Source organism: Tinamus guttatus, unplaced genomic scaffold, assembly GCF_059628265.1.
Source record: "Tinamus guttatus ecotype Peru unplaced genomic scaffold, ASM5962826v1 Tinamus_guttatus_pri_ptg000090l, whole genome shotgun sequence".
Classification (NCBI taxonomy): Eukaryota; Metazoa; Chordata; class Aves; order Tinamiformes; family Tinamidae; genus Tinamus; species Tinamus guttatus.
The window spans coordinates 3,233,375-3,257,203 of NW_028288624.1; the positions used below are offsets into that span (position 1 = coordinate 3,233,375).

The 23,829-nt window shown below is 44.6% G+C and overlaps 1 protein-coding gene across 1 annotated transcript in view; it reads left to right on the forward strand.

The window, feature by feature from the left end:
* The window catches only part of CAPN13 (calpain 13), a 41,996-nt gene extending 29,262 nt beyond the window's left edge, over positions 1-12,734 (forward strand). Inside the window, exons 12-21 of the mRNA XM_010211440.2 lie at positions 1,188-1,348; positions 2,939-2,975; positions 4,423-4,485; positions 5,244-5,301; positions 5,856-5,923; positions 7,627-7,695; positions 8,182-8,260; positions 9,442-9,558; positions 11,571-11,626; positions 12,708-12,734. Coding sequence (XP_010209742.2) covers positions 1,188-1,348; positions 2,939-2,975; positions 4,423-4,485; positions 5,244-5,301; positions 5,856-5,923; positions 7,627-7,695; positions 8,182-8,260; positions 9,442-9,558; positions 11,571-11,626; positions 12,708-12,734 — 735 coding nt within the window. The remainder of the gene's footprint in view (positions 1-1,187; positions 1,349-2,938; positions 2,976-4,422; positions 4,486-5,243; positions 5,302-5,855; positions 5,924-7,626; positions 7,696-8,181; positions 8,261-9,441; positions 9,559-11,570; positions 11,627-12,707) is intronic.
* Positions 12,735-23,829: the final 11,095 nt, after the last annotated feature.

The window sequence follows — 23,829 nt, forward strand, 5'->3', positions numbered from 1 at the left end:
CAACAATTCATGTGGCCTGACTCTTCCTCTCTCAACAGCTTTCAGTTGCTGTTATTCATCAGCAACATTATTCATCATTCAGTACATTTTGAGATGCATCAAATCTTTGCTGTGAAGCAAAATGGATATTATCCCTTGGCAGGATGAGAGGGGAATACAGCGCAGTCAAGGATGAAAAACTGAATGGACATATCTGATAGCTCTAGGAAGCCTTTGATTAAATATAGACATGAAACACTAATACGTGGCTGTGAGGGAAGTTTAATGTTGTGTGATAGAGCTGAGCAATGTATAGGGCCTGATTGTTATCTCTCACCAGTTTTGACTTCACTGAGATATTAATCTGCTTCTGGTTTTTTACCAGAAGGAATGTGTAATGAGATCCAGAAGTAAAAAAGGATTTTGTGCTATTTATTTCTTTGCAACATCACCCATTTCTATCAGCTGAAGATCTGACCCAAAATGCTTGGCAGTCTGCACACCTCCCAAACTCTGTAACAGTAGTCATCTTTTTTTCTCCAAGAATAGCAGTTTTATGTTTTTTTCTCCCAAAGGCATGGCTCATAAATAACTCTGCCACGCTGTATAACCATTCTAAATGGAATTTATACACACTGATATATTTTGGGGAATATGTTTAGTAAGGGTTTTTTATTATGCTATCTTTACATGTCAGCATAGTAATAGCTGTTACATTGTATTTGTTTCATCTCAGCAAAAATACTGGAATAACAGAAGAAAGATCAGGTTATACTATTTTCTTATAACACTTTCTGAAAGTTTTGGGCTGAATTTCCTGAAGCATTGTCATTTGGATGAGAGGCTTTGTGAAGTCTCTGACCACTATTGGTCATGCTGTGGAGAGTTGTTGTAGCAGTATTCATCCTTGGTTCCCTGATGAAGGAACTCCAGACTGCTGAATGTTAAATGAAATTGAATTCAAAGCTACTCATCCACATTTTACCTTCTCTTTCGTTCACTTTCTCCACCCTTGTGCAGTTTTGATTCATCTGGGATAGCGGCTGTATCCTAGGCACTTTTTGCCTGTCAGTGAGGAAGATAAGACATCTTAAGTGTAATGTAGATTCAGAGATTTGTGGGAATGTAAGACTGCTATAAGCATACTTACTTAGTTTAGTTCCTGACATAGAGGAGTAGATGTATATTTTTCTATATTTTTCTTTCAGGAGAACTCCAAAGTTCTAAAACAAGACTTTTCTCTAGCCAGAGATGTGACCAACTACTTTATCCTCAGCCCAGGAACTTATGCTGTCCTTCCTGTTACATCAGAAAACCAGCATTTTGAATTTCTTCTACGAATTTTCCTGAAGAATCAAGACTACAATGAGTAAGATGATGCTATATATTCCTCATAGGCCCTAGGCTTACAGTATCCTAAGATTTAACAATTCAATGTCAAAATAACTAATATGTCAATTTGCTGTTAACATTCTCTAGAAGGGCATTGGGAAGAGAAAGCTGTGTCAGATATATACAATTTGAAGTACGGGGGGGCTATTGGAGAACAGATTAATAGCTCATCCACAGTCATCAAGGCTCTCATCTTCAATGCAAAGAGACACACTTTCTGGGGCACACAAGCGAGCAATAGATGTGAGATCTAACAGATATGTCTGACCTGCCAGACTTGTGGTGAAATCTCTCTTTAATGAAAGGAGAACTGAGAGCCTGTTTGTCCTAACAGTAAGTAGAGTTGTAACTGTTGTGCCAGCTGGACTCCATAAGGATCAAGTCCTCACTCTCCTCAGGATGGTAGGGAAGCAAAGCCCAGGGAAAGGCTGTGATCCTGTGAGCCAGTTGCTGTGGGTAGGTTCATTACACAGACTGGCTGATAGGACTCGCTACGAGATGTACCATGAAGGACAGGAATTGCCAGATTTTTGTGTAAGGATTTGCTTGTAGTTTATCTAAGGAGGAAACCACAGCACTTAGTGTTAACCAAATAGTTGAAAACATCAGTTGCACGGTCGCTTTCCTTCAGTAAGTTATATAGTGGAGATGATAAGAGGGATTACCTCATAGACCCATATCTTAAAAATGAGATTGGTTTCTGGGTATTGGCCTCTGGTAAAAGTATCCCAGACTCAACTATGATAACTGCTTAGTTATGGAAAGCAAACATGAGAAGACTGTCCTTTGGACTAGGCTGACTTCAACATGATGATTCATGCACCAGACAGCTCAGCCCTGAGAGGCAGCTTTCTCCAGGGCAGCCTACAACTCCTACACATGGTCATGAGCAAGCTCCAGGACAACTCTGAAGAGAATCACAGTGAGTGCCTCAGATAGTCTGTGAGTGCACTGAGAGTCTGGGCCTTGCTCTTCAGGCTACCTCAGGGGACCACAGGAGTCCCCTAAGGTGCTGGGCACAACAACTACTTGTTTGGGCACCATCCCCTCTACTATGGGGAAAGGACTAAGCGCTGAGAGGGCACTCTGGGGGCTGCCATCATGTTCTCTGTCTGGTGGCTGGTGCCCCACAGTGAGCTGGAGAAAGTGTAGGAAAAACTGCAGACCTCTGGCTTGCCTAAATTCTTCACTGAAAACAAACCTCAAACATTGAATGCTGCTACTGAGACAACCTCTGTAGCAGCTCTAAGAACCATGCCCCAGATGAATTTTGTGTAGCCTGCAAGCATTTAAAACATCTCACCTTTTAATAGCCTGCGTGCTCTTATTCCAGATAGTGTTTGATCTTATTTTTGTGATTGTTAAACTTGGTGAAGAGAAGATAAATGATGTGAGGTTGCATAGGGAGACCTGGGAGGGGTATTGAAGGTGTGACTGAACTGTATCAGCTTGCTGGACCACAGCCAGGAAGAGTGGTCCCATAGATGCCTGTCTCCTTCCACATCTGCAAATCAGGGCACCAGAAAGGCCGTTCTCCCCCAGTGTGACTCTTGCAACTCTTTTCCAGGAAGCCAAACTACCTGCCCAGCCCAGTGCTGCCGAAGGTAAGAGGCTATGAAAACTGATCCAGATATTGGACTGGTGGTGGTGAATGGTTCCCAGGGAGCTACCATGACCAGTCATTAGCCAAACTTTCTCTCCTTCTCTTTCCTGCACAGCAGCAACTGCACTACCCTTGTCTCCCTTCACTACTTGGTCTCTGTCCCGAGTTCAGCTTGGGCACCCTACCCTTACCTTGCTGTGAGAGAAGGTGGCCAAGAAGGGCGCCTCTCTGGGGAGAAGGGGTTCAGATTGAAGCCTTTCTCTTCACACTTGCCTCCTTCATAGTCTGCTTTCTTAAGGAAACACAGTTTATACAGTCATTTTGTCAATCTGTCCCTCCCACTTTGCAACCCATCGATCAACCAAATGGCAGGGGGGGAGAGTCTTTCAAATACATTAAATTGTCCCAGTGTCTGTAAAATGAGTGTCAAATGAGAAGATGTGGTGGAGGAGACTGAAGAAAAAATCACAGCATGAGTTTGACTCTTCGTAGAAAGGAGGCACACCAGAGGGAAGGAGCATACCTGTTCTCCCTGTGGGCATGACTTCATTTAGAGTTTGCACCTTATTAAGCAGAGCAGTCCATGCCCCAGAGAGATTTATTCTGATTTTCAGCAGTGTATCTCCACAGACCTAGAGAAAATTACACCTGAAAAACTGAGAGAACCTAAGTCTGTTTGTTAGAGATTGAGTCTATTCAGTGCTGCCGTCTTCCTCGTGTTTGCAGCTAGATTCGCCTGCAAACCCGCACCTCTGCGTGGGCTGTTAGTTATAGTAATGCAGTCTAAGTGCACGTCCTTGACGTCAAGATGTAAAACTGCTTCAGGAGAAGGAAAAAGTGGGTCCTTTTCCTTTGATTCATTTTCCGACCTGCAATTAAGGTCCGTTAGTGAGATAAGGTAAATGGTGGTTTATTATCCTTTCCACTTAATAGCTGTCAGTCTTTTTGGCAGGTGTCTTTAACCAGTGTTTTACTTTGGACAAGTACAGCACCTACTGCTTGCGCTCTTGCCCAAGCAAGTGGGCCTTACTGGTGTGGATTATCTCTTAACGCACTTGCCTGAGAAAGAATTACGGGGCTAGGCTGATGTTGCTTAACCAGATTTCCATTTCCATCAAGTGTCCCCCGTCACTTGACTCTCTCAGATGTCGCAGTGTTGCTCAGGTACAGTCAGACTTGCCTTAGAAGGGAATCTAGAAGGGAGTAGAGAAGGGAAAGTCCATAGCTGCTCTACTTAATTTGTTCATGATGTTATAGCCTTCTAGGTGCATCTTCATGTGCACCACTGGTCTAAACTAAGGACTACCAGCAAAGATCAGACCTCATATCTCTAGTCTCATTGATTTCCTTGCTGAATTCCATCCCGCCTGTTTTCTGTCATCTTCCTCAGGTCTTGAACTGCTCCCTGAACAACTGAATTATTTGTGTGTACATTTTCTTTGATCCAGGAGGAACCGAGAGTCAACCAAGACAGCTCCTACAAGACTATCTTCCTAAGATATGCTAATCAGGTACCTTATTTGCAACATCTTGATGAAAAAATGAAACACAAAAGGCATGTGGATTTTTAAAAGAAAAAAGTAATCTCCGATGTTCATAGCCATCTGTTTAGATTTTTTTTTGAAATGTGTATTTATCCTCAAGTGGATATCCTAGAAACAATATTGACTAATCTGCCAAAATCCCCAGAAAAAAAAAGGAACATTGAGCTAGAATAGATTCGCTAGCCCCATATATCAGAGCAGGAGTGGAGATTTGTGGTGATGCTGGTGGTGGGATTGCGCATGTGCATTTTTTGCCTTTGATTTATTTCTTAAAAAAAAAAAAAAAAAGGAAGGAAGAAAAGGGGACAATTAGAAAGTCCTGGCTACTCCCTCCTCTCATCAGCATCGCTTTCCATTTATCTTTATGGCATTTGGAAACCAGACATCAGTCAGTGTTTAAGTAATTGATTCCTGCTCTTTCTCAGCCAAACTGTGTGTGTTCACAGTGATGCTTTTAATGGTTTAATAAACTCTTATAAAGGACTCCTCGACTTACTCAAGAGAAGAAAAAAATCACTGCCAAAAGTCTTTTCACAATAGACCTCTTGCAGTTAATAGTTATATCAATGCATTAAGGTGAAAATGACACAGGCAGTCACGCTGAATGCGCTGCAAGTGTCTTCCGGAGAGGAAGACAGTGCCTGTGTGAAGAAGTTTGAGACAAAGATGAGGCAGAAGAAAACCTTGTACTCACGTACTTCTCTTCCTGTTTTGTTCTGCATTAGGGTTCAGCTATTGATGCCTCACAGCTGCATCAACTCCTTAATGAAGAAGTCTTGCAAGGTAAAGCTTTTACAGCTCAGCTAATGCCTTTTCACATTTCCCTATCCTTCTTCTTGTGTAAATTAGAGGATTTAGTGGTGTCCTGATGGTCTTAAAAAAGCATGGCCTATTGCACTATTGCAGCCTAAAGAACAAGGAGTGCCTCTACCAGGGCTTCTTCATTCTCACAGAGCATCATTCACATGAAGTAGGTGATACAGCCCAGCCCAGGTGCCAGCAGGCTCTTTAATGCATGGCTGCCAGCAAGATCATGTACTTGTGCCTGCACAACCCCTGGGTTGCACCTTCTCCCTATGCTCTGCCCTGCACTGAGCAGTGCTGTGGAGGCATTTTCCCCCATGACATGGTGCCTACCCTGCCCCATGCTGCCCTCCTTGCTGCTGACTCTGAGCATGAGTGAGGTCCCAGAGCTTTCCAGGGGCGTGATCCTTCAGTCTGATGTGCCCTTCCCCTCCAAACAGTGACCTGGAGGTAGAGCTCACCCCATGGGGCAATAGCGCCTCCCACACTCACCCCACTCCCCCTGATTTTTTCCATTTTGTCAATCCTTGCAGACGAAATGGCCAGCCTGGGAGGAAGATTCAGCTTCGATTCGTGTAGAGGCATTTTAGCGCTGATGGATGTATCCTTTCAGCAGAAGCAATAAACTTCCCCAGCGGTGCCCATCCTTGCCTTGAGTTATGGCTGAGCAAAGCATCCCATTGTGAGAACCTGCAAGTAAATATTAGCCACAAGCCTCAATAAATAACTGTCCCAGGGCCTGTGCAGGACTTTGCCACGCGTGCCCTGGCTCTGAGTGTGTCTCTGCTGAAAGACTGAGATGAGCGCCCAGTCTGAAACCTACCGCTACCACTAGGCACTGTCCTCCGACTGCCCCACTGTGGGTGGGAAGCCCTTGGCCTTGGGGTCCCAGGCAGAGGCTGGGGTGAGGAGGGAGCGCAGAGCCCACGTGCAGCTTGGCTCTCCCGCCACATCTGCACCCACAGCTGCCTGGGGAAGCCGCGGCCCTGCCAGCATCTCTAGCAAACGCTGGTGTCAAGGGGAAGGCTCTGTCACTGCTGAATCACAGGCATGTGTCTGGCAGGCTGTTCATCCTGCCATGTGAGCCTCCCCTAGTTAGATGGATCACGGAGGCTTTTTACTGTTAACAAGACAACATTGGAAATACATTGCTGGCTGTTGTAGAACAAGAGGGCTTCTTGATGAAAACATAAATTCTCCCTGGTGTGTTTTCTCTCGCTTGCTTGCTTGCTGTCTTTTTCTTCTATGCCTCAGAATAACTTTGAGACATTTTCAGACCTTTACAAACTGCCAGAGAGTGAGTAAAAATGACCAGCAGTGCCTCTCTCTTACCAACTTCCTTCATGTCCCCAGAAAATAAATCTTCCCCTCTTCTTGAAGCCCTTCTCATCTAAGAGGACACTGAATGCATGGCACATGCGAGGAGCTGGCACAGCTACTGCTCTGCTTTAATTCAAGATGGATTTTTTAGTCTCTGGGCTGCATACAACCCATATGCAGCGTGACCTACTCTGGCTGCAAAGACAGGAACAACCTTTCTCAGCCAAGTTTCCTGTCAGTAGCACTGTCTGCTTGTACTTCACTGGAGATGGGTTTGGCTTTCTGAGAACTTTTGCCACCCCAGTTGCATAGGCAAAGCGTTGCATGCCTGCCTAGGACTCCTCGGTGATGCACAGACTTTGTCACAAGTCCCAATACATATTCCTCAGAGCATCCCAGAAGCAGTCTGTTGACACTGGTCTATGGCAAGGAGCTGTTTTCTTGCTTACAGCTCAAAGGCTGCCCGTGACTACTGAGAGCAGGGATGAGGATCAGTTCCTTCATCTCTCCTTCGGTGCCTGCTCTGCTTGGAGGATCTAGCCAAAGATAATCCTATATGGCTTGAAGGATCTAGCCAAGGTTAATGTTATGCTGCCCCATGCACAGGGACACTGCAAAGTGCTCCAGCTACATGGGTCTGGAGCACTGGGTCTCTTTCCATCCAGAGGGCTGCTGGGCTCAGTGTCTAATGTAACCCGGAGCAAGCGCTGCAGGATCTGTTGTGCTTAAAGGCACCATATAAATACAAACCAGTTGATGTTTGTGAGCACAGGTGTTAGCAGCTGTACAGTGTACCAAAAAAGGTGAGTTTAAATGCAGTCGAGAGCAGAGAGGCTCTTGGCACACACCTTGTAACAGGCAGCAGCGACTGCACCTTTTGCCTCCCTTTACGTGCATGAAGCTGAGTCCCAGGCAGCAACCTGGGCAGTGCAGACAGCTGCGTGTAGCTCTCATTAACGGCTATATTCTTAACTAAACACACAGCTCAACTCCAATGGACAGCTCACGCTGCAGGAGTTTGGGAGCCTCTGGAGATGCCTGGCTAAGTATGCGGTATGTGAGGGCAGCCTCTGCTCTGCCGACAACGAGCTCCGTGCTTCTCATGAGCAGGGTGCCGGTGCTTCGTGATACCCAAGGTCTGAGGGCAGGCATATTTCAAGGGCTGCACAGCTCAGTGGGGCCCATTTCTAGTGTCTCCCACCACACTAACTAATCATTTTTAACCTTTGCTTTTTCCTTACTCCTTTCTTTTTTTGTTAGACCAGGATGTTGCCTTTACACCTGGGAAGTACCAAGACATGGAGAGCTAAGGACAGGCTTTCTGGATCATGTGTCTAGCAGGCGGTAGGGGTTGCAAGGAGTCATGGTGTAGTGCTTTTCCTGCTGGAAAAAAATCCACTTTGTGATGGTCCATTTAATCTGTTGCATTTGCTTGTAGCCCGTTTATTAAGGGGGAAAATAATCTCCATAATTAGATGCAGTAGTAAATTTGGGGCATGCTGATGCAGGCTTGAAATGTTTTTTTTTGCTGTTTTTCAGGATATTTTCAAGAGGGAAGACAGAAGTCGTTCTGGATTTCTTGATGCATCAGAGCTGAAGAGTGCGATACGTGCAGCAGGTATGCCCAGATGTGCAACCGTTTTCTCTGTGGTAGTGTGGCTGAAAAGGGAAAGAGGGAAGAAGAAAGAGCTTCAAAGAGAAAAAAAAAAAAATCCAGAGTGATTTGGATGCTTGAGCAGGGTTTGGACTAGCTGGTCTCCAGAGGTCCCTTCCCATCTCAGCCCTTCTGTGCTTCTCTCCCAGGCAGTGAGCAAGTTCATGAAGGAAAAGTGCCAGCGCAAATCTGTTATTTAGTTTGTACTGACCTCTGTTGGCTACATTCACTAAGGCTGAAAGTGTGAGGAAAAATGAAACATTTGGCCTGTTCTTGCCTTCTCCTGAGCCAGGCAGCGACATCTGGAGCTGCCTTTGCAGTCAGAGCAAGGAATCCAACAGATGAAAGGCATGGGGAATAAAGTAACAAGAAACAGCAGATACCTGAGACATATTTTGGTAACTGAGAGAATTTAGATTTCACTCTTGCTACTGAGGTTACCTAAGAAACATTGCCAGGTGAACAGAATTCAGGGAAAGCATATCCTAGGCCTCACTGTGCCAAAGCATCACTGTTCTGCTAGTGTAGGGTGTGATTTTAGGAACTCTTCAGCAGCACTTTGCTGAAGCCTGCTCTCCAGAGAGAACTCAATATATGTCCATGGCCTTTAAAGAGTTAAAAAGGGGTCATTGCTCACTGTCACAGGGGCCCTTGGCAGTGATCTTGCATTGCATGTCCACTTACAAAACTTTTAGGAAATGTAAGTGACTTTTCTGGAGATCTTTCCCACCTAGAGATTGCAACCACAATGTGGGGACATGATAATCCACCTGCATCAGTGATATCTTCCCCTCTACAGGTAGAAAGAAACATTTTTTTTTCCTCCTCTGATTATTCATCTAATTTTGCCCCACGATGAGTTCATTTAGAACTGAAAACCTGACAGCTGGTTGAAGAAGCTGGAAAGATATGTTTCCTATTCCAGCTGAGCCATTAGAATCTAGGGATGAGGAAATGAGACTGTCTTCTGAAGTCCAGAAAGTAAATTAACCTAAAGCCATCATCAAGCAGCACTCTGCTGAAAAATTCTCTTGTTTAGTAAATCAGCTTTTAGTGCTGTCAGCGCTATGCTCAAACCTGGAATTACAAGACAGAGTGGCAGTGCCTGTGTTACCACTGCCCTCTCCTCCATGTCTTGCCTGCAGGTCTGCCCGCCAACCAGCAGCTCCTGCGGCTGCTGGCCCTGCGCTACAGCGATGCCGCCGGCAGGATCGGCCTCTCTGACTTCATCTGCTGCCTGCTGCGCCTGGAGACCATGACCTGTGAGTCCTGCCACCGGGGTCTTGTCTTTTCTCCTTTCAGCTTCTCATTACTTGCTGTAATGAAAGGCCTAAGGTCCTTGTCATGATGGCCTGTGTTGTGTGCATCTATTTTCTGGTACCCATAAGGAGCGAGTGTCTGCAAGCAAAAGCTTTGCCTAATAGTAAATTGAGTTATGCTTTGCATAAACATAATTTTTACCGTTATTATTACAAGCATTTTGACTGGAAATGTGGACAGTTTAAGAAACCAGCAGTTGCGACCTGTGGGCTCAGACCACCTTTGGAATGAACTGGGCTTTAGCAGTGTGCTGAAATGAGCATTCAGGTTTTGGCCAGTTTTTATTTTATGGCTGATGTTTTATGGGCCACTAGCGGTCAAGGGGTCAGGGTGAGCAGCACTGCTCCAAAATGGCATTTCAACAGAGTGCAGCAGAGGCAGCTGAGAAAGACGGTCTGTTTTCTTATTTTAATATTTTTATCGTTAAAAAACAGATAGCTTTTAAACATCCATATTTCCGTTATTATATATGCCCACTTGCTGTAGACAGAAATTCTTATGGCTGGAGCAGTATCTCTCTTTTTTTTTTTTCCCAATATTAAAAGAATCCTCTTGCATACTACATGCCAGTATAAAGACAATTCCTTTAAATTCATTTGGAAAGGAATCACTGAAAGTTTCATTGCTATCTGTAATGAGTAACTAAAATTGTTCTCAAGTCTTTTAGTTATCACTTTACAGAGAGTTTGATGTGGAATATATTTTCTTTCAAACTTTTCAAATCACTGTGAATAGGATTTTTACAGGAGAGGATAACTGTGCCAAATGGGAGTAAAAAGCAATCCACCTTTACGATGATGTGAATGCAGCAGTAAAGATAAAAATCTGTACCAATCACTCATTCTTTCAAGATGGCCAGAGATGAGACCCAAGCCAAAAGCAGCAGCTTCTTTGCAAAGCCTATTTAACTAGGGGAAATGGAGCATTCAAGGGACAGTTACCCTTTTCAGCTCAGCTGTAGGTAACTCCATTGGCTGTGAGCGCAGGAAACTTCCCTATCCTGAGGGCCTAGTGGGCCTAGCAGGCTGCAGTGCCCTGGCCCCACACCTTGCAGCCAGCCTTGTGCTTTGCCTAGAGCCAAGCAGGTGTTGAAATATTCATGACCTTACAATGATTTTCCAGTCAGAGCGGGAAGTAGGATCCCAGAGAGGAGTCTGGTGAGCCTACGGAAATGCTTCCTTCTAGGATAGGCAGACTGTAATTTTGGTTCTCTTTTTTATTGCTGTTCATAGCAGCACACTTCCAAGCGAAAAGTAATTTCAAAATAAATAAAAAGAACTGAAAACACTGCATTTCAACTTTATCCAAACACTTGGATTTGACTGTTTCTCCTAGACAAACTGAAATAAAAATGTGTTCATAGAATATCAATATTTGGATGGATTTGAGTTTTCTGGCTGCAAAGTATTCCATCAGAAAACTTTCAACAGCGATAATTTCAAAGTCTGGGTGAATAACAGCAGCATCTGCATTCATATTCCCTAGGAGAAGTTTGCAAGGCATACTAATGACTGCAAGTGCATTGCTCTGTAGGGCGCACTGTGATCACTCACAGCCATGGAGGATGGAAAAGGACCAGCAAAAAGCTGCCCTGTGGGAAAATAGGTTTCATTACTTTTCCATTCTCCTGCCGTTCTTCAGGCTATAGAAACAATCCATGAGAGCGGGGGCAGCTGGCCATGTGGGCTGGAGCGCGGGGTAGGAGTCTTGTGTGGCTTTCTCAGATCAACGCCTGGGACACCTTGCTGCATCCCATGTGCCTCCGCAGGCTGTGATCCCTGGGAAAGGAAGGGCTGCCCCAGCACAGGAGCATGGTGACATTAGGCAGTGTATGAGAAAGGCCAAGTGCAGCGGAGCCTCCTGGCTCTGTGCTGCAGCCACTCTCAGCAGCTTCATGTGGGCCTCACATCCTCGCTTCCTCCTAGACCCATGCTGTTCTCTATCCTACCCCTAGATGCATTTCAAAACCTAGCGGAAGGTGGAACTCAGCTTTCGATGACTGCAATGGAGGTAAGGATGCATCTTCCTTTGGCATCCCTTCTCCCTTGGCTGCCTCTTTCCTTTTTCCAGATCCAAAGCAAGATGACGGAGCGGGTTAGTGGGAAAGATGCAGTGCCAGTGCCAGGGATGCAGCTGGGGGTATGGCCATGAATGCTGATGGGTGCCAAATGTCTCCCACCCTGAGGTGCATAGCGAGCAGAAGGGAGGTCTTCCCCTGGGAGCTCCCGATCCGGTTGCACAGCCTCACTGGGTACACTCAAGGCAGCGGGGGCCAGCAACAGGCTCTGCAGCTTAAGCACAAAGTTTCCTCTCACCTGTGCCAGCCTCTCCTTGCTGTGAGCCCAGTGACTTTGAGGGAACAACAAAACAGCTCAATGCCCTCATTTCTTCCTGCCCATCTGTTAACTTTGGATTGTGAAGAATCTTGGTTTTAAAAGAAATAGCAGACAAATGCTCACTGCTGCTGTCTCTCTTAAAAGCACAGCCTGAAGGATAGCTGGCAGAACAAGGATACATCAAGCTTTCTATCAGCTAGTTTGAACCGAGGATCCTGCTGTGCACCATGGTGATATGCCAGAGTGCTGCATTTTATCAGTCTAGAGACTGTTATTTGACAACACAATATTTAAAAAGAAGGGTATTTTTTTCTTTTCTTAAAAAAAAAGTCTTATCAGCTGCTGTTTAGACGATGTGTTTCGTTCACCAATGTGGCTCAGTTCACTGCTTCTTTGTTGCACCAAGAGCCCAGGCTGCTTTCCATGCATAGACTCAATGTGTTTTACAGGGTAGTCTGCAGGATAAACACGTTTACAGGCTCTGCCATCTCTTCCATTCATAAGCACGCAGATGGTCTCCTTTTCCAGTGCCTGCTCTTGTTACAGCTACTGCAATAAAATATCTTTGAAAGTAACATATGGAAAATGTTACTGGGTCTGAACTGTAGTAAGAAAAGCAATTTCCAAACCCCTAACCCATTTTGTGCATTTTTGTGGAGCGCTGCAGTCACCATGTCCCATCCCTGAAAGCACTGAGGTACATCCCTGAAGCATCCCTGTAACGTCACGTGCACCTTTCCTTCTCCTTTTTGTAGTGGCTGACCCTCGTCATGTATTCCTAGAAGAATATCAAGACTCAACAAGGCTGGTAAGAAATCTACTTATTACTATGCACACTTAGCACAGAGGGGTTTCCTCACAGCCATGGATTTGCCTGGGGGGCTCTACAGAAGGCTCCCCCTGGGAGGATGGTTATTTTTAAGAGAAAGAGGAAGCCTTGAGCTACAGCTGGAGTGGAGCTGATAGGAGCTGCCAAAGGGAAGTGAGGGCAGAGAAGAGAAACAGGCTGCAAGACACTTTCCATCTGGATGATAGGGGACCCTTTAGGAATGCTAAACATGATGCTACTAATATTTTTAGGATTTTACATAAGGATTTGGGTGGAGAATGGAAAAAAAGCGTTAGTGCACTAGTTAGAGTGTGGGAGCAGAGGGCCTGCCAAAGGCAGGGAGGGCTGTGACAACCCAGATGACTGGTGATCACTGAGTGCCCTTGGCAAAATGTCGATTTCCTTATCAACTATGTTTGAAAAATGAGTGAAAAACAAAACAAAATCCTTAGACCATCACTGCAACCTAGGGACTGCATCCAGATGAGCTTTTCTTTAGAAGAGAATTATAATAGTAAATAATATTTTAAAAGGATCTCTGGTACCACACTCTCTGTTTCTGAAGGCAGCTAACACTGGACACTAGTTTTGTTGAGAGGTTGACAGGGAAAACAGAGACTCCAGATGTAAATTGTACTCCCGCAGGAGAAAGCACGGTGGATGCAGACCTAGGGCAGGGACGGCTCTTTGCCTCTGCCCTGTGGCTCAGTCCTTGTTCGAACACTGGGCTGTGGCACCTCCGGCTGCTCGTTGCGGAGCACATGTGTGCTGGGCTCCCTGGCACCGAGTGGGAATCCACCCTTTGCACTCCCAGGAAGGGAGCCTGGGATCATGGACCTTCTGTTTGTCCAGAAGTCTCTGATTTCCAGGGGTTCCTGGAACAAGTTATTCACAACACAGCACCAGCCCATTGCACCATGGTCTATTGTTAGGTTAAATACAAGACTAGAAGGACCTTGTCTTGGGGGATGAAGTTGCTTTAAATTATTGCTTGCAAATGATATTCATAGTCTATTTGCTCTCGTATTTCCTTTCATGAATCATTCATAAACTGATCATAACTTTGGCAAATATATCATTAATCATAATTTTCACTTAACAGTTTTGAATGAAATTCTGCCTGCAGGGTGTTCAGAAGCAGTTCACTTGAGCAATTCACCGGTTGCTTCCAGGCAGTGACTGGGCAGCTACCGCACATGCCCCTCAGAGGACTGAAACTCTTTAAATTAGAGCCTAACAAATCATGAATGCTGTGGGAAAACACACCAGGAGTTAACGCTCATCAAATATTTGGAGATTTCAAATATTTTACCAGCTTCCCAACTTCTTGACATGCCTATGACAACGTGAAGTTACTCAGTCTGATTCCTTGGGAAAGGCTGGTGGTATCTCAACTGCTTTCAGCTGCTCTGAAGTACCAGGAGAATGTAACACCTACTCTGCTGGGCAGCAGTTATGGGCAACTTCACCGTCAGATGGTTCGACTCAGCCTGGTGTGGGAAGACCTTGCCACAGTGCTAGCACAGAGTAGAAGTCCTCAGGTTGCCATGGGTTTGCTTTCCCAGAGCGTAACACAGGAAAAAGAGGCAGGAACATCTGTGTTGATTTTAACTTCTATTAGAAAAAAAAAAACACCTTTTTTTTAGAAAAAAAAAAAATCTTTCTCATTAGTCGTTTCTGCAGGCTGACCTCCAGTCATCTGTGTTCTGAGCCACTCTCCCTACATCTGTTTTAGGTGCCCATGTGCTTCTCAGCAGGACACAGCCCAAGGCTGCTCTATGCAAGAACTATCAGTGGGGATCTCAAAAAATCAAACACAGTGAAGGAGTGAGCTGGGATTTTTTGTGGACATTTGCTTATGCTTGCTGGTATTCAGATGTCTGGATAGAGAGTCCTTCTCTGGCACCCTGGAGTTGCCCTGGAGAGAGAGGATGGAGATAAAGGAAGAGATCCCTGGGAGAACTGGTACTACATGACTTACTTAATGGTTTCAGACTGGTTGGAAGTTCTGATCATGAGCTCCTTCCCTCCTCTTCAGGTACTAAGTGTGGCTGATTCCCCTGGCTATTGCATGAAAGCCAGGAACAGCTCCACTAGCTCCATCGCAGATGAACAGAATACGGCCTTTTATCTGTAAAGCGCGTCTATTGCTCAGATAACAAAAATAAGTAAGACATAGTTTGATTTGAGTTCTCTCTTAATTTGTTTATGTCCCATTTTTAAATGCTAGAAGACTGAAGAAAAGACTCTTAAATAACAAAAGGCTGTGCAATGTTTTTTGTTACTTTTTATTTTAAAAAAAAGGGAAAAAAAAGAAAATCTTATCTATATTAAAAAGTGTGTCAGCTGCAGGGGTTACATTTTATTTGCTTTGGGAATGAAGAGAAACATTAGAGATGCAGAACAGATTATTTTCATGATTTCCACCATCTAAATCAGGACTGACTGGGAAAAGACAAGTTTATCAGAATTGCATTCTCTTTCTCTGTCCTGATGGCTTCAAAACTTTAGGGCTTCTTCCTATATAACGCTTGTTCAGAAGTTTAACTTCAATCTGCTAAATAACTATAACCTTCCTGTAGCCTATACACCAACTCTGCTTTCATACTTCTAGCACTATGATAAAATCAAATCTAATACTCCATCCTACTCAAATACTAAGAAAAAAAAAATCCCTGAAAACTCTATTTGTGAAAATGCCAAAGAGAAAGATGCAAATGTCGATGGATGAAAGCTGTTCAAGGTTGTCATGGCAATATCATTTCACTCCACAACCTACAACACAAGTTTCCATCACGCCTTCCGCATGCAAACAACAAATTTGCTCATTTGGCAGTGAGACGTTACATGCTGGAGCAACAGCTCTGTTACAAGATGAAGAAGGGCCTCACACCTACGTTACGTTACAGTCAGTCAGATGTATTGTCCATATGCTGCAGCATGGAGAACATGAGTCACCTCAGAACATCAGTCTTACATAAACTGTAATTTCAAATTTTATCAGGAAATGTGGGGAAAGAGGAAAGGGAAAATCAGCAAAAAATAGGCTATTTCAATAGTTTTTAGTCATTTCTGAAATCCAAAATGTCTCTGAAAATAAAAGATAGAGTTAATAAAGAAAAAAAGACAACTAAAACAAGTAGATATGGAAAAATATGCTCTGCGGATTTGTTTCAGAGAAGTGTGCTTGTTTAATTTAGCCTATGATTTCAAAAAGTATATGTAGAAACATGAAACTACTTTTGCGTGATGTACTGCCATGCAGCAGAGGGGCACTGGAGCTGGCTTAAAACTGCTGGGAATGAGCTATTTGTAGCTACACAGATTTCACCATGGGCTATTACACTACCAGGTAAACGGTATAATTCCATTCAAGACAAAAAGCCTAAACACATTTTTGTTGCTTGAAAGCCGCATCTGTAAAAACAGTAAGCTGTTGAATGTTAAGATCAGTGCATTAAGATTGGTCTTAAAGATTTTAATTTGCACACAACATATTACTTTTCCTTTTGTTATCATGCGTAATTGCATTTCTATGGAAGATAATTTTGCCTGTCATGAGACAAAAGATCCTTGTCTCTAACACCTTAGTCTTGCCACAGCTGACATCATAGTTCTGCTTTATTAAAAAGCCATCAGCAGAGAGCACATACCCCATGTGAGAATCGCCACTCAAGGTAAGGTGTAAGGTTGAAATTATGAAATCAATCTACACCTGTTTAGAAAAAACAGTTTATCATAACTTCCATAAAACTGTTTTCCAGATTTTCAAAGATACTTAGGTACCTAACTATGAAGACAAGTACTTAGGTACTTAACTATATGATTTTAAAACATTTCTGCTGTGCACGCTGCTGCCCAGCGTCCACCTCCAGTTTGCATCATGTTGACTTGATCTTCACGCCCTCACTCCAGCATCAACATTAGGCTGGTTCTCACAAGCAGCATTTAGGTTTGTGCTTCAGTCTGTGTGACCGGGTGTCTTCACCATGAACCTACAGCCCTCTCGGGTTTGTGGGTTGGAGCTTGCATGCTGATACCACACTCTGGCAGAAAGCAATAACTCACTGTTGTCAAGCCGAGCATGGCTGCCTGTCTGAAGCCTTAGAAGAATTGGTATTCCACTTGATTTATACTTCTAATCAAGCTAATTAAGCAACAATTCAGGAGGAATCCATCATTGTGACAGACTTGTTGATTAACCATCCCACAAGCAAAGTCAAGGGTGCTTAGTAGCCTGAAAAAAACAGGTCAACAGGGAGAAAATCAGTGATTTGGCCATAATACAACAGCGACTGCTATTTCCAAAAGCAACAAGAAGTTTAATACAGTTCACAAGTGCAGCAACCAATATTAAAAATACAGGCAGCTCAAATCAGCTGTGTGGTGCATAAAGAGGGAACACATTCACGTCTCAGGTAATGTTATGTGATTAAGCAGTGAAGGCCAACCTTACAGTCACTCTGTTAAAATCTCCGCACCTTCATCTGTGTTTGCCAGCTCTGAAATTTTAGTGTAGCCTGTTAGGTTTCAAACATTTTTGAAAACTATCTCTAAGATCCAGGCAATCTGATAATATCTGGTTTTGGGGGTTTGTTTTTGATGGAAAACAGCTTCTTGTCCTCAGGGGCACAAGTTTGGGAAGCCTAAGGATGTCCATTATTGTAAATCAAAGAAAGGGACTTCAAACAAACAATTTATTTTTAAATCTTCATGAGATTAAGATCCTCAAGGGAGTAAGATTATGCTGACGTAGATGAGATTAGTGGAGCTGAACTCAGTTGAGTTGGAGATGGGATAAAGAGTGATGAAATTAGGTGGGATCCAAAGAAACCATTGGTGTCAAACAGGCTTTGGTGTGTAATTACTGACAACTGAGCCTGCAAGCTCAGCCTTTGAAGGCAAATCCTGACATCGTGGTGTTCCCTGCCTGGAGGCTGTGCCTCAGCCCTCGCAGGGTGGATGGAGGAAGATCCCTTCCACATGCCTGGTCTCAAGGCCTGGTCCTGCGTGTGTTGTCGGAGGAGGAGGCCTGTGTGGAGGCTGTTCCAGAAGGCACCAGCGGCAGCGGTGCTGATGCCCACACCACCAGCTGCAGAAATGTGGGAGACCAGGAGGGTCCACAGCTCATCTGGGAGGGTTTGACCACACCACCACCACCTTTGGGTTGCCTATAGAGTACTCAAAGGAGCAGCACTCTGCATGTCTCACAGTGAAACTGCTATAGTTCCTGCAGGTTTACTACAAAAAAGAAAGCAGGTTATTCCATAACTGCATGCTGGGGGGAAGAAGGAGGGCCTCGCTGGCGGTTAACCAGGGACGGCTGCTTGAGGACCATTTTCTGCCCCTGACCTTTCCCCAGGACCCACTTGGTGACAGGCAGCTTTACGTACGTCACTTCAGTCAGCCAAATTCTGGCTAGTGAGAAAGCGCCAGCTACATCCCACGGGATTCTCCAAGTATATCCAAGATGATAGGTTGTAGCCCCGATATTAGCACTGTTTTATTATAAAGGAAAGCAAGCCTTTAAAATGTAAACTATTTCTTAATGCGAATTCTTTTTAAAAGAAACGAACAAAAAAAACAACCTCAGCAATCTTGAAACACTTCATGGCAGGCAGTAATTACTATTTTTCAATGATGTAATGCAGTTCTTAAGGCAGGGACCAGCCATTCCACTCCACACACATTAAACATTCCTGAGCATGGGCTATTTGGTCACAGGTATCTCTTGGGAAAGGGAGCAAAGTTTTGGACTGATTCGTGTGTGTGTGTGGATGTATACATACAGCCTAGAGGGAGTCCTGTGAGCCTAATAACACCTCAGCTCTTGCTGTTTGCAGCAGTGACCTTTTTTGCTCTCCTCTCAGTACCCCAGACTCAGGAAGGTAGGGAAGAAGCTAGTCATGACGGATCCTCCATCCATAGGTACTCAGGCCAAGCTCAGTGCAAGCCCAAGGCAAATGTAGGTTTTTCTAGCATTGAGGGTGCCGGCTGTATTTCACGTGATCTCTACCTGACCTTACCACTTCTCTATAGGATCACTTTGCTGCTGTGCTGGAACTGAAACGCATCACTGTTACCCAGCAATTCCTTACCTTATGCAGCAATCGCAGATTTCCCTTTCTTTTCATGCCAGCCCCTCAGCCCCATCTCGCAAGAGCTGCTCTTCTTCAGGCACAGAGAGGTACCAGAGTAGACAGAGAGACCTACAAAAGTTTTCAGAGGAGGTTTGCCATCACCCTCCACATTACCCACCCCTGGCCCTTGCCTGTGCTCGGTGCTTGTGGCCAGTTGTGCCACCAGCCCAGCTCTGGTTTCTGCTGCCTGGCAGTGACATCTAGAGGCTCTTAGGGCCACGTCCTGCCTCTCTTGCTTAGCTCACATCCCCCTGGCAGCTGCTGGCAGACAGAGACCTGCCCCTCCGCAAAGCCCTGGGTCTGCCAAATGCACACGCTGCAGGGCACTTCTGCGGCAGCATGACCTCACTGTGCTGCTTGCTCAGGGCCTGAGGCTCAATTATTCTGAGATATAAATGTGCTTCCCTTGCTTTCCTTCCCATTACCACCCTGTCGTAGCATTTTGAGGAAGTAATACTGCCTCTGGGAGCCCAAAGATCACAGAGAGTCAACCCATGAGTCTTGCTCAAGGGACAAACATCCTCACAAGCTGGTGCTAATAAAACACATACAGCTTTTACCTCAAGGAAATATCATTCCTTTGCTCTCTAAACCATATGTTAGACCCACTGCCATCCAGCGACAAACCTAGCACTGCCACTGAAACGTCTCCGGATCGAGGTTTGCAGTGCAAGATGAAAAATCATTGTACAGCCGGTAGTCTTAAGTTTTTAAAAATAATGCTTTCAAGACAGAGAGTAAATTCATCAGCCCGATGGCCTGAATAGCTCATCCTTTCAATACATGCATCTCCTGAAACATTTCTCGGGTTTGAGCTGCATGCCTACCACGCGAAGTTAGTGTACACGAGCGGTTCACAAGAATATGTTTTCCTTAGCTCACACACCTTTGGCTTTGCAAGTCAGCCTAGCAGGTCACAGACAATCATCTAGCTCGATGAAGTGGCATCCTCCCCTGACACAAGGACAGATGCTAAAACCACGTTCGAAGGGAAGCAGATGCGCAGACCAAGCCCCACAGCCCTGTGGGGCCAGGAGGCAGCTCCAGCTGCCTGCATCCCAGCTCACGGCCATGCCCAAGGCAGGGTCAGGCAGCCTCCTGGGCACGCTGGCAATGGAGGGAAGCTTCTCCGAGCGCGGAAGTATAAACGGAGCCAAGGACCTCCTGGTGAGAGGTGGGGAGAGAGGCGAGTCGTCACTGTCAGAGATGCCTCCCTGCTTGATGTGATGCTTTATATCCCCCTCACCTCTGCTTGTTTGTTTTGTTTGACTGAGGGAGAAAAATCCGGCTGCAATGATAGCTCTGAGCCCCACACAGGGAGCAGTGCAGAGATCAGAGGTGAGTGCTGGGAGCTGCTGCAGCACCCTCAGGTCTCACGACCCGAAGAAACCTCCCGGTCACCTCTGTGGGGGCAGCCATTGCACCACTAGAGCTGCTGCTTAGCACATCGCCAGGTGTAAAAGCAGTCATTAATCTACAGGACTGTTAATGTTGTTCCTTTTTTTTGCTTGTTTTTATTTTGATGTTGTTTTTTGGTTTTGTTTTCCTCCCAGATTACCACCCCACACCACCTGGATCTCAGAGGTGACAGTAATTGTGTGGAGGACTTACTTGTTAGCTTGTCTTGATCTTATAGCTAGATTTCAAGAAGTAGGGTTAAATTAGAATAATGTAGTGCTAATCAGAAGGCGTCTAGGTTTTCCTTCTTCACACTTCTCTATCCATTAAACAGCACATTCATAAAAATTGTTTTTGTTTTTCACCCTGGTGCAACTCCACTTGGAAGAGTTACTACCTCTTCCCTGAGGCTGGAATTGTGTCATGGCGTGCTGCTGGATGTGAGTTACATCCAAGAGGTTACGTGCTCAGCAAACAGCGTTGGTCTGCTGAGCCCCAAGTGTCTCACTGAAAAAGAGAGCAGCTAAATTGGTTGGCATGTTAGAGAGAGGCTCAGGAGATCCTCTGGTGTCCCAGCGGATCCATCACTGCCAAGGCCTCTAGCATGTGCTCTCCATGTTGCTGGGCCTGCAGGGGCTTGGACATATTCTCAATGGCTTACAACAGAGGAATTTCTGAGTCACACATAAAAAAGAAATAATTTCTCTAATAAACATAAGGCTATTACTGAGATGGCCTTTTTTTTTTTTCTGTGAGATGCTAAGCAAGAATCTCTGGCTATTTCAATATAATAATGCACTTCTAGTACAGCATTAACAGAAGATAACTGACATAAAGCTTTTATACTGATATTCATGGCTTTCAAGGCACTTTACAGATGAATTACTTCTCTTACACAGATGGCAAAGCTGAGGCATAAAGAGTTACTGCCTTTTCTTTTTACCTAAGAACCTTCATTAGAACTGCAAGTAAAATCAAACTCAGAGCCAAGGTTTCAAAAAATCCCTAGTGTTTTTGACAGAGCAACTTGAGAGTCATTAGAAAGACCTGGGGTCCACTTGTACCTAGTGGTAGGAAGTGAGCAGCAGAAATTTTGGGGTCAGGATGAGATTTTTTTTTTTTTCTAACAAGATCTGCTCTGATTAGATAAGGATTTCATTAATCCAGGGATATGCCATGTCATACATAATACAGGAGCTCAAGGCTCCCTGAGCACAATGTTCTCTTCTGGCAGGCGATTATGGATCTGTGAAATCTTGACAGGTGATGGTAATAGCTACCTGGATGACAGCGGTCTCTGGGGAAAGGTGTGATGCTCTTTGGGCACAGTTTGCACAGGTGGAGAAGGACACATTGAGAGTATGGGCAAAAAATCATCATCACAGTCATCACAGCGTGCTAGTGCTAAGCTGATCAAGCTTGCTGCTGCTGACATGGTCTGCGCTGATTGCTGTATATATCCAAAGCCATGTTTACTTATTAATTTATTAAACCATTTTTGGGAATCCAGTTGCGCCCATTCTTTGGAGAAACAGGCTGGACCTTCTTCTTGCAAAACAAACTAACTTTTTTTTTCTCTTCATTTGTAAAATGGGCAGATTCAATAAGATCTGATAAATAACACAGATATAAGACTCTTATATTGCTTACATGGAAGGGCTCCCATGAGATTAATTCTGTTTTAATTTATGATTTAGATGTGTATTTTAACTACCCAAATGCCAGTGCGAAGACTTTATCTCATTATACAACACATTTATTCTCGCTAAATGCTGTTTCTCTTGCTCTCACCTCTGGAAAATTTAAACATAGAAACTTCATTTGAAACGATCATTTAAATAAGGGTCTGTCTACCAATCTCCAAGTAAGAGCTTGTTTATGCAGCAGCACAAACCTCTGGCAGTTTCAGATGTGCTCTGCAGATGGCAGGATTGAACTGCAGACTTGTTTTGAGCTCCACAACTCTTCTTGCTCTTAAAACCAGCAAACAGAAAACTTTCAAAGAGGAGAAAAAGATGCATGCAGCATCTTGTGGGGATGACCTGCAAAATAATGTCAATGCACAGCTGGCTTTTGAGGTTTAGAAAAAAATCCTTTTGCAAACTAACTTGTTTCTCCACAAACAGGCAGGGACCAGCCAGCATTGCAAACCCTGGGATTGCTTGGGGATGCTATCCCCTCCTTCCTCCACTTCCGAAGAGTTGTCAAAGGCACAGGGAATAGCAGCCACAAAAAACGAGGGTTCTGGGTGGCTTCAGGTTGAGGACTGACTGAACAGATTAAGATTCCTTAGCCTGGAAAACAGGTGACTGTGGAGAAGATGAGGAAAAGGAATGGGGCAGAATAGGTGCACAAGCAATGAGACTCACCAGAAACCAGAGCAACCTGGCGAACCTCTCCAGCCAGCATATGTCCCTTCTGGGGTGACAAGGTGTGTGTAAGTTCCTCCCACAAAACCTACTTTCTCTTTGAGGAAAAGCAACCTTTTTTTTTCCTATTTTAATTAAGCTTAATTGGCAAGATGGATATGGCCCTTATCTGCAGCCTTTGCTTCGTGCAGCAGATCTCCCCTCCCCTCTTGAAGGAGCAATGAGCACAGGGGCGATGGTGGCAGCGTTTGCTAAAGCCAACCGAGTAGGAATCACAGGCTCCTGCCACTAAGCTCTGGATTGTCTTGCTGGCTGGTGCAGCCTGATATTGGGGCCGGGTTGTTTTTGCCTGCGGATGTGATGGAACTTTCACAAAGTGTGTGTGGAACCTGGGAGCTTTCACAAAGTTACCAGGTCTGATATTCCTGAATACCAGCCAGGTGCACATATGAGTAAAGAATTGCTTGAAGATTCAGGTAAGAACCATGCAGAGATGACATGTTTCAGACTGTGTTGGCTACATGGTCTTTGCAGGCAAAACTGCAACTGTTCTGTTAGCAGGAGGGCAAGTCTCAGCCCTGAAACTGGAACAGCCTGCAAGTGACTCTCGTTATTTGTGATGATATTCAGTAAATGGGACCCCTCTTGAAGGAGGCAAGATGGGCATCTGCTAACTGGAAAGTAACTGAAATTCTTCAGCTTGCTTAAGGAATGAGTCCGAAGTCCTTAAAGATGAGAAGTTGATCCTAGTCTTTGAATATAATGCAGTATTCATATTTCCTTGGGAATAAAATTAATATACAATAAAAATGCAGTAATGTCTAATCACAAAAGTGCTCCTAGAAGGGAAAAGCTTATGTGATATGATGAGAAATTATTTGGCACAGCTTCTTTTTATTCCTTTTGACGGTACAGTGAAAGGGTCTGTTAAGGTAGAAGTGGCTACAGTTTGGCCTGACCCTGTGTGGAGTCCGTGCAAGCACACTGCATGAGGGGGACAGGGAGGCCAGGCTTCTTCTTCTCCAGATCCTTAATAATCTCCATGTTCAGGGTCTGATTTTTGTTTATTCTGAATTTGCTCAAAGCCTGCGTGTAATCTTTCTTTGGGGTGGGGCAGCATAATTTCATTTATCAAACTTAT